The sequence below is a fragment of the Botryllus schlosseri genome, chromosome 5 (assembly GCF_051294905.1).
Source record: "Botryllus schlosseri isolate E-star chromosome 5, Bs_hap1, whole genome shotgun sequence".
Classification (NCBI taxonomy): Eukaryota; Metazoa; Chordata; class Ascidiacea; order Stolidobranchia; family Styelidae; genus Botryllus; species Botryllus schlosseri.
Genome location: NC_137240.1, coordinates 164,797 through 180,636, shown reverse-complemented (window position 1 = coordinate 180,636; position 15,840 = coordinate 164,797). Strand labels below are relative to the sequence as shown.

The following is a 15,840-nucleotide window of genomic DNA, read 5'->3' as shown; positions in this document are numbered from 1 at the left end:
CAAGTGTTACAATTGGACTAGCGGCAGACTTGGACATACTACTGGATTTTTAACTAGAATGACTCACCATTCAAAATTTGCAATTATAGCTAGAGGTACTCACTTTTCAGAAATGGCAACTGGTACTACAGCTACAAATATTCACATCTCAAAATTTGCAACTACTAAAATTTTAATTTCCATTATTACTGGCCATCCGATTACATTGTTAGGTTGCCCAAAATAGGCCCAATTTCAACCTGTAGAATTCTACATTCAACTTCACTACTTACCCATCATTTTTGCTGTGCCGAAAAATTGTCATTTTTCAACACAATTTGTCTCGAATTCATTTCAAATAAGTCAGTACTTGTGGAACCAAGCCAATTATAAATATCAAGACATGCTAATAAGCATTAAATCACGTTCATACATATCGAGCAACAATTTCTCGTCATAGGTAAACGATAGAATTGTGCACCGTAAATACTGTTTTTTTCTTCAGATCCAATCATTTTGTTTCTACGGGTCACAAGTGAGCCCAATTTGTTATACGTCGTATTTTAGACAACTTAACAATTTCATGGGGTAGCCAGTGAAATTTGAAAAAAAAAAGTTATTTTGCCTGTCAGCATGTGGGCATGTACGTCATACGTGTCGTCGTTAATGTCAGGATAGATTTCGAGTTAGTTCAGAAGGTAAAAAGTCGCATACTCAAATGTAGAGCAATAAACAGAGATTACTTACGATGTTTTCTTGAGCAATTCACAACGACACCTAGAATTAACTGAAGCAGTCGACCCAGTTGTTGTTTGTCTGACTGTTCCGAGATGGCGGGGATATCCGGCAGTTGGAAGCCAACTAGCTCATTTCCAGTCACCTACCAAATATATATTCTTAGAAAAGGATTTTGAATCACGAGTAGCGATTACTAGAATCTGAATCGAATATTCATTCTTATGATTCAAGTCTTATGATTCAAGTCGAGAGATTATTTGTCCAAGTACTGAAATGGTTCGCTTATCGCCACTGAGAGTTCGTTTATCAACTAGATACTATTTTTCACTGTGGACGACTGTAAACCTTGAATAGTCGTATAGTCGCATCACAGCACACAAAACATGTAGAATAGTGCTTCTTAACCGGGGGTCCGCGATACCTCTAAATTTGCAAAATGATTGATGACCTAATTTGTATTTTCTTTGATTAGAGAAATCACGAGGCAGTTTTGCTTCATGAACTGCTAAAATTTCAGGGCTCCCATCAACAGTATGCCCCCGTCCGAGATGGAACATCCTATTGTGCCAACTCAATTTACTTGGTGGCTTCCCAATAGCTCACTGATAAAAACATATTGCCGTTGAGGGATGTTTAGTTGGGGTTCGTGGAAAAAAATAAAATATAGTGCCGTATGGTCAAACTGTTTCCAAAACTTGAGATTTGAAGTTGTCGGGCAGCATATTAGTGAACAGTCATTTGAAATATGCATTACTGGGTGTACCACTTGAGATACTCCCAAACGAACCACATTTTGGGAACCACTGTTCTAGTTTTATGGCATCACGATGAAGGATACTTGGACACTCGACTTGAAGATTGAGATCCTCACTTTTTGCCGCAACCTATGGACGAAGCAAATACTGACCTCGCGAAAATATTCAATCATCTGATTTCGGACCTTCTTCAAATTGTTTGTCTAAATGAAGAGGATAGATAGGAGGAGGATAGGACACTGTTGACGCTCGAATCACACAATTCAGAAAAAAAAACGCAGCTCGTAATGAACTCTACAAAATCAAACCTTGAGTCTGAAATTGTCGCTGACATTTTGCTTGATTCGCGTCAACCACGTTTCGTTGAAAAAGTCTGGATCACTGGAAAGACAAAAATATACTTTTGGCAACATCATAGCCAGAGTCCGAACGGAGTAATTGCCGTCGCAAAATTTGGATTTGAATAAAATAGCATTTACGGTAGGGGTAGGCACAGCTATAGTGAATAATTAAAGAATTGGCCACCGTAACTACTATTTTATTCAATACCAAAATTTTTCTACGGCAATAACTCTACATCCACTGGTTGGAATTGAGCTAAATTTGGTGAGCATCGTTTCTATAAAAAACCTAACAATTTCATGCGGCGAAGAGAAAATTTTGAAATTTATCATATTTGTTTTTATATATTATATAAAAAACTTTCTTTTCCTGTAGCAATGCGGTTACGAGCTGGAATTGAACCAAATTTGGTGCGTAGGCTTAAACTAAGTAACCTAACAATTTTATCAAGTAGCCAGTATAATTTCAGAAAAAAGGCCATTTTTGAACACCCCTACTGCGCAAGCTTGCAACCTCGTAAGTCGGAGCTTATGTATTGGCCTTTGTAGAAATCGACGTCTTCATTATGGAAGTCGCGACGTATCTTCCAATTATCTTCTAATTACTGAAATTCGATCAATTGGTTAAATTGCTCACATAAGCGACAGAACGTAACGGAAATGCATTGCGCTTTTTCAAAATCACACAATTCAGGTTCAAGTAGTTACTTGCGTAACGGAATTCTGGGTATGCTGCTGCTGCATGGGCCTACCAAAAAAAATTCCTAGTTATGCTCGGCATACCTGAGTTCAGCGCCTATGTATGGAGATAATATTTGAGCTGATTATACTTAGTAACAAGTTTGTCAAAATTAGGGATGAAATTCGGTTGTGCCGATTCTTAGAACAGGATGGAAATTGGAATCTTTGAGCAACAAGCTGTTCATAGATTTGCTGATTCTACTTTAGCTTCATCTCCAAGACACACAATGCTGCTTGCATCATAACCATGTTTCCGTTAACTACGTTAGGTATAGGTATAGGTATTACAAAAAAGTACTTGTACATATATCGAGAACAAAAACACAGCGCAAATCAAAGCAGAGCCCTAAAAGTAATAAACTTGCTGGTGTTGCCACCAAAAATCAAACTCGAGAACCAAATTATGTCACTTTCGTTTTTACTTTCTGTGATATTTAGCAATTGAGACCAGTCAAAATGCGTGGGCTTTGAGGTGGGGATATGGTGCTTAAAATAGAAAATAAACATACAAAGACTATAACTTATCATTTTCATGTCGAAATATATTAGAAAACGTTCAGTCACTGCAATAATTAGATTTTAGAACGCATTTTTTCAATATTTTAAAAACGTTTGAGGCATCCGCAGGCTGCACAAACGGTGTTGCGGGACGCATGCGGCCCGCGGGCTATAGTTTGTCCAACTACGCTGTACAACCATGGCGTGAAGAAGCAACAGGGTTTTGGCCAAGTCACAAGGCTCCGAGTCAGAAGTGAATCGGACTTTTCTAGTTTTGACTCGAATCAAGTCGAGTCATTTTCAATTCAGCACCGAGTCAAGTCCGAGTCCAAGTCAGCGAGCAGCGGGTCGAGTCCGAGTCATGATATTGTGTTGATTGCTCTGTTTCCAGTTAACGTCTTATTGAACTCATTAACACTATTTGGTGATATCGAATCGTTTGCATTTATAATATGCTAATTTTCCTTACTTTTAGCGCAGTACCAACAGACGAAATCACAATAGCGCCGGTACTTAACTATTCTTCGAAATTACAATGAAATGTCGGTCTTTGCTGTCTGAGTCTCGAGTCATATGACCTGGTCCAAGTCATGCGCAATGACTCGAGTCCAAGTTGAGTCAATACACAGATTGACTCGAGTCGAGTCATTTCCGTATTTTAAGAAAATGACTCGAGTCAAGTCATCAGAAAAACGTGACTCGAGTTGAGTCATGACTCGATTCATTACAACCCTGAGAAACAATACAAGAATGTTTTCAGAATAAGAGAGAGAGAGAACATTAAGACGGTTTAAAAGGGGGCAGATTCGAGCTGGGAAAGGGGGTAGAAGAGGGTTCTCCGATTCAACCCAGTCTATGCCACTGGCATCGCCGATTACGGTAGCTGTAAAAAATATCAGCAATTCCCATGACATCAGAGCATGGTTCTAATCATAAGAAATCACACAGCTTGGGTGTTTCTTTGATGAATGGGTCCCTACAAGGACTCTAAATGAAACAAAGCATGGAACAAAAACAAAAACTCACATTTGGTTGAGTATTTGCGCTATTGCCACTCCATCTGTCATCTCTAAATAGTGTTGGTGCGGGGCAGGAACATCAAATTGTGAAAGCTGAAATGAAAAAGCACAGATAAAAATGGCAAGTCCTCTCAGAATCATTTCCATTGCGAAGAGCAATTAGGAATATTCATTTAGGGCAGGGCACAATGATTCGAGTAGTGAGAAATGATTGAGTACGGTACCGGCAGGGCATGGTATGGAATGGGAATTTTCCACACTCCATACCCGCCCAAGCGTTCCATACCATACTTGACAATTTTCCATACCATAGCAACATTATTCCATATCCGTAAACCGGGGTAACTTTGGACAATTTTCAATAATTCCGCTTTGTATCTTGGAAATGCTAGGGTGAAGGGGAGGCAAGTTTTGTGTTTTTCAGGGGCTGTGGAGCAAAGATTAGAATTACCTAGTCAAAAATCTTCATGGTCAAAAATAAGTACCTTATTTTTGTAAATTATCTGTGTCCAAAGTTAAGTACCTTATATTTGTAAATTATCTGTGTCCAAAGTTACCCCTGTAGGGCCTGCATGTGAGGTAACTTTGGACAATGTAGTTTTTTTGTATGCCTTTACACTCTATTGCTTATGAAACCTCGGCTTATTTGGTAAGAGTTGATGAGAGCAGTGGCTAAAACTGAAAGAATAGTATATGTCTGGCCTATTGCATGATTTTTACCTAATCCCCCCCCTAAAAAAATCAGTAGTATATGAAGGCTAATGCCCCCTTATTCATCCCTCATCTCAATTTTCCCCATGCCTTCACCAATTGGGACTTATAAACAACATATGGTGATAAGGGGTATCCCACTGGCAGTGTTAGCAATCGACAGCAAACATTAAGCATGTTACCGTGATTTATTGCCGATTTCAAATATATCACTGTTCTTTAAAAGATACACTTTCCCTTTCCTATGTCCTCTCATGGATATATTCGTCATAATTTACGATATCCCATATTCAGCAGGTGCATCTTTAGGAGTATGTGATAAGTTTCTGAAGTAGCTTACACCTGATTACAATCTCTCAGCTCATTGCCTACCCATTTTTTCATATTTTGCAAACTCGTAATTTATTAACCTTCTCAATTCATTTTAGAAGCCATCAGGCCGGTCATAACCAATATAGGCCTAGGTGACGATACACTTTGACACAGATGAAGCAGCCACTTTCCAGAGCTCTAAATATCACATTTTTCACTGTCCAAAGTTACCCCGTTCTGATAAAATTTGACGGGGCAACTTTGGACATCACATTTTCTTGTATTGATCCAAGGGTGAGCCCACTGAGATTTTTGCCGTGGATTAAGACTACTTGGAGCAGGGGTCGCCAACTCAAAACGGGTCGCGGGCCACTTTTCAAATTTCGTAGAGCCCGCGGGCCGCATGAATTCGATATCGCTGTAAAATAGGCAGCCACGTTCTAAAACTCTACTTCAGTACAACGGTGAGCTACCTAACATAGGCGATGGGCATATTGACCACAAAAGAATTAATATTTTATTAAATGAATACAAATACAACAAAAAACCATAATCTTCAATTTTATTTTATTTTGAACTGTTAGCTGTGTACGATACCTGGAAACGCTTTTCAGCGACCAAGGAATCGATATTGGAACCAGCGAGATACGTTACTAGCTGAAAGACCATCTCCACGTAAAGCTTGATCTTGTGGGGAAGACCTAATCCAGTCGTTCCCAAACCTTTTTAGACATGGCCCCTTTATGATATTGAAAAATCGTCATATCATAAAATGCAACCAGAATGCTAGCAATTCCAACGGCTAGTTTGATGGCATGGAAGGTTATGGCTGTTGGTGAGAGAATTCTATAAGATGAATTCCGGACAATATACACAGAGTCATAACTATGAAAATGAGGTAAATCGCGTTGAGCGCGAATATTTTTTCATTTGAGCGCATCTCCGCCTCCCCATTCAGATGCTTTTGCGCTCCCCAGTTTGGGAACCACTGCCCTAAGCCATTTCTAAGCGTGTCGGACTGTCGGTCTTGGCAGTGTTTTGGGCCATTGCAAGTCAAGGCAATGTGCACTGCCCATTCATATCAGCAGATTCCCCCGCGATGGAAGGCTGTTGTCATCACCGCAGCCGTTTTAGCTAGTGACGAATAGTGATGTTGGGCACAGGAGAATAGGTTGTTTTGAAACAACAACAATAACTACATGTTGAAACTATAGTCAATTTCAGCATTTGAAATTGGATTTCTTAGCTTTCTTCCGAAATCTCAAATCAGGTCGCGGGCCGCAGAATATGACTTGGTGGGCCGCGTGTTGGTGACCCCTGACTTAGAGGTATCTGTTGCCGAGATTTGAATCTATGAATCGCATGCTATCTATGTATGGTTTTAAGAAGTTTAGATGAAATTGACCCCCGCCATGAATTTATCAATGTTGGGCCAAGTTTATCTGGTAGTGAAATGAATCCATAGTATAGACGTGATTCTTATATCTTACCATGCATACTATCTATGTATGGTTGTAAGAAGTTTAATGGCCATCAATTTTGATGAAATTGACCCCCGCCATGAATTTATAAATGTTCGGTCAAGTTTATCTGGTAGTGAAATGAATCCATAGTATAGACGTGATACTTATATATAGGCCTACTTATATATCCCAGACATAGTATAGACGTGATACTTATTGTAGAGTGATACCTGGGTGAATCTTGGCACGGCTTGTCTTATATAACATGGGAGCAGCGGTGATTCTCAAAGTTAAAGTAATTAAAAAAAAAATAATAAAAAATCAAGAATTGTTCAAAAACACAATACATCGATTCCATACAACTGATACAGCGTTATATCCACAGGGTGGTACAGCTTATAGCCACAGGGTGATACAGCTGATACACTACAAAAAAAAATTAGACAAATTTGGTCTCAAATTTAAGAAATGAGGAGGATTTGGTCTCATTTTCAACAATTTCAGTCTCACTGATGGTCTCATTTTACCACCCACTCACCATAAATGCTATTTTCGACTCAGGCAACCATATATATATTGATCTGAATAGTGCATGTGAGTAGTAAGTGACATGTACCTTGATAACTATATCTAGTGAATATCTAGTAAACTCCTTAGTACAGTATCATCCCAACACTGCAAATTCTGGTCTCTCTCATGCTTCCCCTTCGCTCAGACCCTAACATTGAAATGGATGCCCCCAAAGCACCCCTACTATTTTCGATCAGTTCCGGTATTACTTTTAAGACAGAAAGTACTTGGTAAGACTAATTTGTCTTTAAAACTTTTTCTGCTAAAAAATCGATTTGAGACCAAACTTGTCTAATTTTTTTTTGTAGTGTACAGCTTTATATCCAGAGGGTGTATACAGCTTTATATCCACAGGGTGATACGGTACCGTACAGCTGATACAGCTTTATATCCACAGGGCCTCATTGAAGTGTGTAGAGGAATAGCCAGACTGAAATCGGCGGTTGTTTTCGACAACATGTTGTGCATGACAGACGGATTTCTCGCGTGATTGGAAAATTTCATCTGCATGACGGAAATATTTTTCGCTTTGATTCAATTCCGAATTACTTATTAAACGACACAATGTGTTAAAATAGACCTGGTATACGCCGGACTAAGGCTACGCCGTATATTCGCTGTTACGCAAATGCCACGCTTGCTTGAGTTCATTGTAAAGCGCAAGCGCCTTATTCTGGATCTGGTATCGCTTTGTGACGTCAGCATAATTCATTAATCGGCGTGACCAGATATAAATGCTCGCGTGACGTTGCGCCTGCCGTTGCCATCGATTCCACTATGGGGGATTAGTAAAGGATGGGTAAATCATTTGAAATGTTCCAGCACGCTATAATGTGACATTCCTGTTACAGTGCAGGGTTCATACCCGAATGTTGACGCTCACGGATATGGCGAGACCTTTATGAAAGTTATCAAGTCGGTGTGAAATATATATATATATATGCTTACCCAGTTCATGAGAGAGTCGCACAAAACTTCTGTTTCACCCATCTTTCACTTTTCCTTGACCAATTTGTATGATGACTAACAACTGTATTAAAATGTACCGACAAATGTCAAATTTACATCATAGGAACAATCCACAAAGCAAGGGTTCTTGAACTGGGGTCCGCCGACTATAGTTTTAACGTTAGTTAGGGGACACTGTAAAACCCGCAAAACCAAGCTATATTGGCACTTCTTCGTTATTCCCCACACATCCAGAAGTGATCACCATGAAACAAATAAATGATTTCCATGAACATGTGAAAATTTATAAACGTCAAAATGAATTGTTTTTCGCGTTGGGATTAGGGTTAGGGGAATGTTAGGGTCGGCTGGGAGATATTAGGGTCGGGGAAGGGAATATTAGGGTAGGGTTGCGGGACGTGGGTGCTAGGGTAGGTTATGGCCAAGGTTGAGGTAGGATATCCCAAGCTTAGGGATAAATTTGGGGTCAGGGTATCCCAAGATTAGGGTTGGGAGAGAGAGAGAATCTTTATTCGTATACATTACATATCAACATAACACTACAAAAATGTAACAGTGAAATGCGACATGCAAGGTAGACGGGAGGCTCGATATGACATAGTCTGGGAATATTGTCATCATCACCCCCAACCCTAACCTTAGGATATCCTAGCCCCATCCTTGACGCTAAAACCCACCCTTATCTTAGGTTATCCTAACCCACCCTCATGCCTAAGATATCCTAACCTAACCCTAATATCCCCATCCCGAATCTTAGGATATCCTAACCTTACCTTAATATCCCCTCCCTCATCCTAGGATATCCTAACCTAACCCTAATATCCCCTCCCTCATCCCAGGATATCCTAACCTAACCCTAATATCCCCTCCCTCATCCCTAATCCTAGGATATCCTAACCTAACCCACCCTAATATTCCCCCATCCCTGATCTTCGTGTATCCCAACCTTTAACCTGAACCATGCTAAGATTCCCCTCCCCATCCCTAATCTTCGTGTATCCCAACCTTTAACCTGAACCATGCTAAGATTCCCCTCCCCATCCCTAATCTTAGGATATCCAAACCCTACCCTACTATCCCCTCCCCGTCCCTAATATCTCCCGACCCTAATCTTAAGATATCTCAACCCTAATATCCCCATGCCCCATCCCTAATATCCGTCAACCCCACCCCAACGCGAAAAACAATTCATTTTGACGTTTAGAAATTTTTCTGTTTATGTTCATGGGGAAGCATTTATTGGTGTCATGGGGATCATTTTTCCGATGTGTGGGGAATAACGAAGAAGTGCCCATCCAACAAGTCGCTGCTGAAGAGATTCGGCGTCCTAAACATAGAAGATATGCGGAAACTAGAAATCGCCAAGTTTATGTATCAGTTCCACTGCGGTCGTTGCCCCGAATATTTCAATGACTTCTTTACCTCGGAATCAAAAGCGCACAAGTACAACACACGCGCGTCCACGTCGTCCAAATATCATATGATCGACCGAAAAGATCATCGCTCTATCAAATATGCCGGACCTGATGTGTGGAACAGTATCCCGCCGGCCATCCGACAGTCGACGAGCATGTCCACATTCAAGTCGAAATACAAGCAATTACTACTAAATAAATACAGTCCATCCTCAAGATTGCCGGACCACGACTGACCTATCGATCTCGCTTTCCATGACATGCCGCCCTATTTATTGTCGCTTTCTTTTTCTATACTATCTTCTTTACTTTCATTCAGTGTGCATGCCTCCTCTTTACATCGCCTAGGCCAAGGTGGGTGTCAGATTCCATAGACTGCTCCTTGTCGCTTCGACACCTTCCTGTCTTTTCATTGTATCGCATTTTTTTGTGGTGTATTGAACTGATAAAATTGCTAATAAACCAATGATGATGATGATGAAGTGCCGGTATATTCAGGTAATAGTATAGATAACTAACCTACGGATAGATGGGCAACACGTGATTCACGGTCGAGAGCCCAGATGCCGTCAGATTTGTTGTCGCTTCATAGCATGAAGCGGCAGGTTGTTGGCCAGATTGATGTTTGGTGCAGATAGGATACAGGGCAATCACAACAGGTTATTTAGTGATACAGTACATAGGCACTGGCGCGGCTATCATTGCATTAATATCAGGAGGATATTTCATGAGCAAAATAAGTCATGATATTCACTCCATTATTAATTGGTTTCAATATTGTCTTCGGCTGAGATTTCCTTGAACTATTTTGGTTTCTATAATCATTAGAGCGGCCATTTTTGACATGTCAAAATTTGTCAAAATCGTAGTGGTAAAAAGTTGCCTATTTCTGAGCCAAAAACGTTTTTTGATGCTAAACTACTTCGTTAGGACAGCTATAGTTCCTACCAGAAATGAAGATCTAAGAAGTTGGCTACAATTTTAACATTATGTGGTCAAAAAAACGCCCAAATAATCAGAGATAGGTTTTACCGTTTTAGTATGTATTGCTAAATAAAGAGAATATGTTCTCATAATCCAGTCATAATTGATATGGAATAATTATATTTCGAATTACTGACTGAGGATATCATGTGTGCGTAGGGCTTGGCACAATGATTCTCGAATCTGAACATAATATGATTGCGGTGGAGGATGCATCAACGAGTCACAACTGGAGCTATTTCACTTCAAAGTCAGCTGTCATAAAATAATCCAGTTTTTGGGCAACATAGTCTTCTTGCTTTGCATGTTGATACTGCCTAGCCATGCAAAGATTCCTCCTATGTAAAAAAGAGGTAAACCAACACTATGGCTGAAACCTTGACGTTGGTGTGTTGGCTTTTGTCCAATATCAGCTGGCAGTCCACTTCGCAATGGTGACATATCAAACTGACACATATATCCTCAGTATTTATTATTTTCAATATTTAATATTATCTTATATATATATTATTCAATCGACTTTCGCTTGGGTATTGGGGATGCATCGTAGGGCTTTGCCGATCTTTTCATTGCCTTTGATTGGGTGACATGATGGATGTCGTACGCTAGCTGTGGAATATCCGGATTTGTCCGTCTTCTCCCCATTTGTCTCTGCAATCACAATCCCAGTCAATAATCTAACGCCTTATTACGTTTAAGTATCTTACTAAATTTCCAAAAAATGCCTCTAGCACATCTTGCGTGAACGTTCCAAGGGCCAACTTGGGCATTTCTTCGATGACACGATCGCATAGACCCACCATATTCCGTGACGTGAAAATTAGGCCTAGGTTATTGCTGGGACAAACAAGATTCCATTAGATGGACTCTTTACTGATCCAAATCCGTAGGCTCCTGAAAGGCCAATTTTTCTATGCTCCGATCCTCAGCATCTCCTCAAGGTGGCTTTACCTGATAATTTTAGATCATATTATTGTAGTACGGTGAGCACTACCAGAGGTGGTCAAAGTAGTCAAGAAAGCTACTCAAGTAGAAGTAGACGTAGCGATGAAAAAATCTACTCAAGTATGAGTAGAAGTACTTCTTCCATAAGCAACCTAAAACTACTTGGAGTAGAAGTAGAATTGACTGACTTTAAAGCTACTCAAGTACGTAGTTTTGAAAACTATCGTAATTCGTTCGCATGGACTGCCAAAAGCTATGAGGAAGGAGCAAAGAGCTTGATTCATATTGATGCATCCCAGGCGGGGTCAATTTTTGACAGAATAGGCAGTCGTCCATATCATGGGATGTAAATGATAGTATTGATATGGAATGTGCTACTAATTCTTTGTTTACTTGAACACCCTGTTTTAGAGAATATCATGGCATGGTGCCCTCCCCCATAATATAAGGCGCCTAGTTTAGTCAATGAGCAGTGGTGACAAGTTGTGTCGGATACGGCTTCAACACTTTGCGCGATTAGTAAACGTTAATTAAAAATATGGCAGTTCGTATCTTTTCAAAATGTTTACACAATAACTGAAACAATGACAATAATGCCCGTAATTTGAAGAAAAATACAAAAAAAGCGGTAATATATAATGTGTCGTTTGTCCAGAAAGTTTCAACGGTGGTCTGCTAGAACAGGTCTAAGTCTAACGTTAAAAAAAAGTAAAGGTTCACTTTTCCGGATTTGGACACGTCATGCGAAACGATAGTATCAAATGTTATGGTGGGAGGGGGGGGGATACTTACTGTGATGCTGTGTGAACGTAACCAGATATCTTAAATTATATCCAGTGATACTTTTGTTTAAACATATTTGTCACGCCGTATCTACTGCGCGCGAAGCGCAACGAAATTCTGGGTATTACTTGACTAATGAAAATTAAATGTTAGTAGGCCTACCATGTGAAAACAGTCCCGAAATTCCATACCCGATATATTCTTATATCCTAACAGCCACACGGAACTCTCTATTCATCGAAAGCAGAGGGATCTCGATACATGAACATGAATAAGCAGAGGGATCTCGATACATGAACATGAATGGGAGAGGGCAAGATATATTATGGACGGATATCCAAAAACTGTTTGACGTGGAGTTGCGCAGCCTGGCACTTTACCAGTCCGGATTTACATTGGCCCATGTTAATTTAAATCCACGATCTAAAGTAGGCAAAAAATATGTTTGACACCTCTGGTCTAGATCAGTGCTTTTCAACCGGTTGGCTGCGGCCCACTTGGGCCGCGAAGACATTTTAAGAAACGATAATAGATCCCAATTTGTAGATCTGTTCTCTACCACGAAGACCAAGTCGAAAAATGTCAAAATTTTCAACGTTTTCTTCCACTTTTGGATGATGATTCTGGAACATATAATTGACGGACCTGCGGGGCTCGTGCACTTTCGGACTAAACTCACTACAGCCTTACGGAGAAAATGTGTTTTTGGTCCCAAAGTGCATGAGTCCCACAGCTATTCGCTCTATTGTCTGTAGTGGTTTGAACGTTTGTCGCGAAAAGGTGTGTGGTGGGCCACGCAATGAAATTTGGATGGAAAGTGGGACGCGAACTGAAATAGGTTGAGAAGCAGGTATTTTCGGGTCATCATGTAATTTTTTAGAAATATGCTGCAAGTCGTGGTGAGCCAAAACGAATGATGGCAAAACCCACAATGGAAGGCCTAATTTTCACGTCACGGAATATGGTGGGTCTATGCGATCGTCTCATCGAAGAAATGCCCAAGTTGGCCCTTGGAACGTTCACGCAAGATGTGCTAGAGGCATTTTTCAGTCGAGCTCAGCTGCGCGCCTCTTCAGATGCACTGTCTAAGAATTATCAAGGTGAAATACACTAAGAAAAAGTTGATCAAGTCCCTGCATTAATTCGATTTTTAGTACGCATTGTATCAATATTTTTAAAAAGTGTATTTAGACTCTTGCGGGCCGCACATAACGGTGTTGCGGGCAGCATGCGGCCCGCGGGCCGTAGTTTGCCCACCCCTGCGTTAGATTATTGACTGGGATTGTGATTGCAGAGACAAATGGGGAGAAGACGGACAAATCCGGATATTTCACAGCTAGCGTACGACATCCATCATATCACCCAATCAAAGGCAATGAAAAGATCGGCAAAGCCCTACGATGCATCCCCAATACCCAAGCGAAAGTCGATTGAATAATATACATAATATAATATTAAATATTGAAAATATTAAATACTGAGGATATATGTGTCAGTTTGATATGTCACCATTGCGAAGTGGACTGCCAGCTGATATTGGACAAAAGCCAACACACCAACGTCAAGGTTTCAGCCATAGTGTTGGTTTACCTCTTTTTTACATAGGAGGAATCTTTGCATGGCTAGGCAGTATCAACATGCAAAGCAAGAAGACTATGTTGCCCAAAAACTGGATTATTTTATGACAGCTGACTTTGAAGTGAAATAGCTCCAGTTGTGACTCGTTGATGCATCCTCCACCGCAATCATATTATGTTCAGATTCGAGAATCATTGTGCCAAGCCCTACGCACACATGATATCCTCAGTCAGTAATTCGAAATATAATTATTCCATATCAATTATGACTGGATTATGAGAACATATTCTCTTTATTTAGCAATACATACTAAAACGGTAAAACCTATCTCTGATTATTTGGGCGTTTTTTTGACCACATAATGTTAAAATTGTAGCCAACTTCTTAGATCTTCATTTCTGGTAGGAACTATAGCTGTCCTAACGAAGTAGTTTAGCATCAAAAAACGTTTTTGGCTCAGAAATAGGCAACTTTTTACCACTACGATTTTGACAAATTTTGACATGTCAAAAATGGCCGCTCTAATGATTATAGAAACCAAAATAGTTCAAGGAAATCTCAGCCGAAGACAATATTGAAACCAATTAATAATGGAGTGAATATCATGACTTATTTTGCTCATGAAATATCCTCCTGATATTAATGCAATGATAGCCGCGCCAGTGCCTATGTACTGTATCACTAAATAACCTGTTGTGATTGCCCTGTATCCTATCTGCACCAAACATCAATCTGGCCAACAACCTGCCGCTTCATGCTATGAAGCGACAACAAATCTGACGGCATCTGGGCTCTCGACCGTGAATCACGTGTTGCCCATCTATCCGTAGGTTAGTTATCTATAGTAATAGGGTCCATCAAACCACTAGGTGTCGCCAGACTTTAGGTGGTAACCGCCGTTGTTACGTACGCGGATGCCGTTATCAGAAACCTGTAGGTTACTTTCTCGATTGTGTAAGGGTATTTTATATGGAAATAATGGCTACAACATATTCTACGTGGACCATGAGCTCGCTATAAAATGAACTAAAACTTCGAAAACTTCTGGTGCTGAGCTGGTAGCCGACATTTAGTTGACAATTTCACATTCTCACCTAGTTATCAAATCGGCCTTATTTCCTTCCGTAGAAGCTTTCCGAAGTTTTAGTTCATTTTAATGCGAGCTCACGGTCCCCGTAGAATATGTTGTAGCCATTTTTTTCATATAAAACACCCTTACACAATCGAGAAAGTAACCTACAGGTTTCTGAATACGGCAACCGCATACGTAACAAAGGCGGTTTTCACCTCAAGTCTAGCGACACCTAGTGGTTTGATGGACCCTATTGTAGGTATCTGTGACCACATTACACATCTAATATATTCCTATAGAACACTTGTGCGCAAAATGAACTGCACATCAACAACAGTGTTAAAAGAACATTTGAAACCCTTAAAACACTATTCTGCACAAACAGAAAGATTGTAATAAATATTCACTGCAAATCATATCACTGCAACAATGAACAATCAGTATTGGCAGGCAGCAGTCGTCCTGGCAGAATTTCGTGCTTATATGAAACACCACTAAGGATAATGTGAAACACTATTTTTACTGTACAACTATAGATCAGAGATGAGCGGATTTGGAATTTCCATGTCCTAATCCAATTCAAATACGAACTTTCGAAACCAAATCCAAATCATAATCCATACCTTTTTCATATTCAAGTCCATGTCCAATCCTAATCCGATTCTAACTCAAAATTCAGACAAAATGCTAATTTATGCAAGGGAGGAATTTGAAAATTTTCTTTCACAACCAACGATTCGCTTGATTCAAAGATAATAACTTAGTTACCTAACTTAGTTACCATTAAAGGTCAACTGCATCTTGAAAATGACTTTGCCTTATTTCGTACGTTATGTGGTTAGGAATATGAATAATAAAAAAAAAGTTGAAATTACATGATAGTTTTCAAGTAATTTAAATTATAAATCGAAAAGCTGAAAAACGGATATGAAATCATTCAGCTATGAAATGACGTCATGTGAGTGAC

General features: G+C 39.9%; 1 protein-coding gene and 2 long non-coding RNA genes across 9 annotated transcripts in view; 1 reads left to right on the top strand and 2 right to left on the bottom strand.

The window, feature by feature from the left end:
* The window catches only part of LOC145438478 (protein Hook homolog 3-like), a 30,580-nt gene extending 22,364 nt beyond the window's left edge, over nt 1-8,216 (bottom strand). For 6 of the 7 annotated variants that reach the window (XR_013914944.1, XR_013914943.1, XM_080315804.1 and 3 more), the window contains exons 1-5: nt 8,076-8,216; nt 4,079-4,164; nt 1,781-1,853; nt 1,625-1,675; nt 727-859 (exon numbers count right to left, since the gene is read on the bottom strand). Coding sequence is in view for 5 of the 7 variants with exons in the window: in XM_080315804.1 (XP_080171930.1) it covers nt 727-859; nt 1,625-1,675; nt 1,781-1,853; nt 4,079-4,164; nt 8,076-8,117 (385 nt within the window). In the remaining 2 variants the exon portion in view is untranslated. The remainder of the gene's footprint in view (nt 1-726; nt 860-1,624; nt 1,676-1,780; nt 1,854-4,078; nt 4,165-8,075) is intronic. The other variant, XM_080315808.1, reaches the window with a different exon arrangement.
* Nucleotides 8,217-8,451: 235 nt separating this feature from the next.
* Nucleotides 8,452-9,994, top strand: LOC145438489 (uncharacterized). The gene is made up of 2 exons (XR_013914949.1): nt 8,452-8,583; nt 8,698-9,994. It is a non-coding gene; the product is annotated as an uncharacterized LOC145438489 (long non-coding RNA).
* Nucleotides 9,995-10,950: 956 nt separating this feature from the next.
* On the bottom strand, nt 10,951-11,350 carry LOC145438487 (uncharacterized). Its single transcript, XR_013914948.1, has 2 exons — nt 11,203-11,350; nt 10,951-11,146 (listed from the first exon to the last, which is right to left on the bottom strand). It is a non-coding gene; the product is annotated as an uncharacterized LOC145438487 (long non-coding RNA).
* Between the last annotated feature and the right edge of the window lie 4,490 nt (nt 11,351-15,840).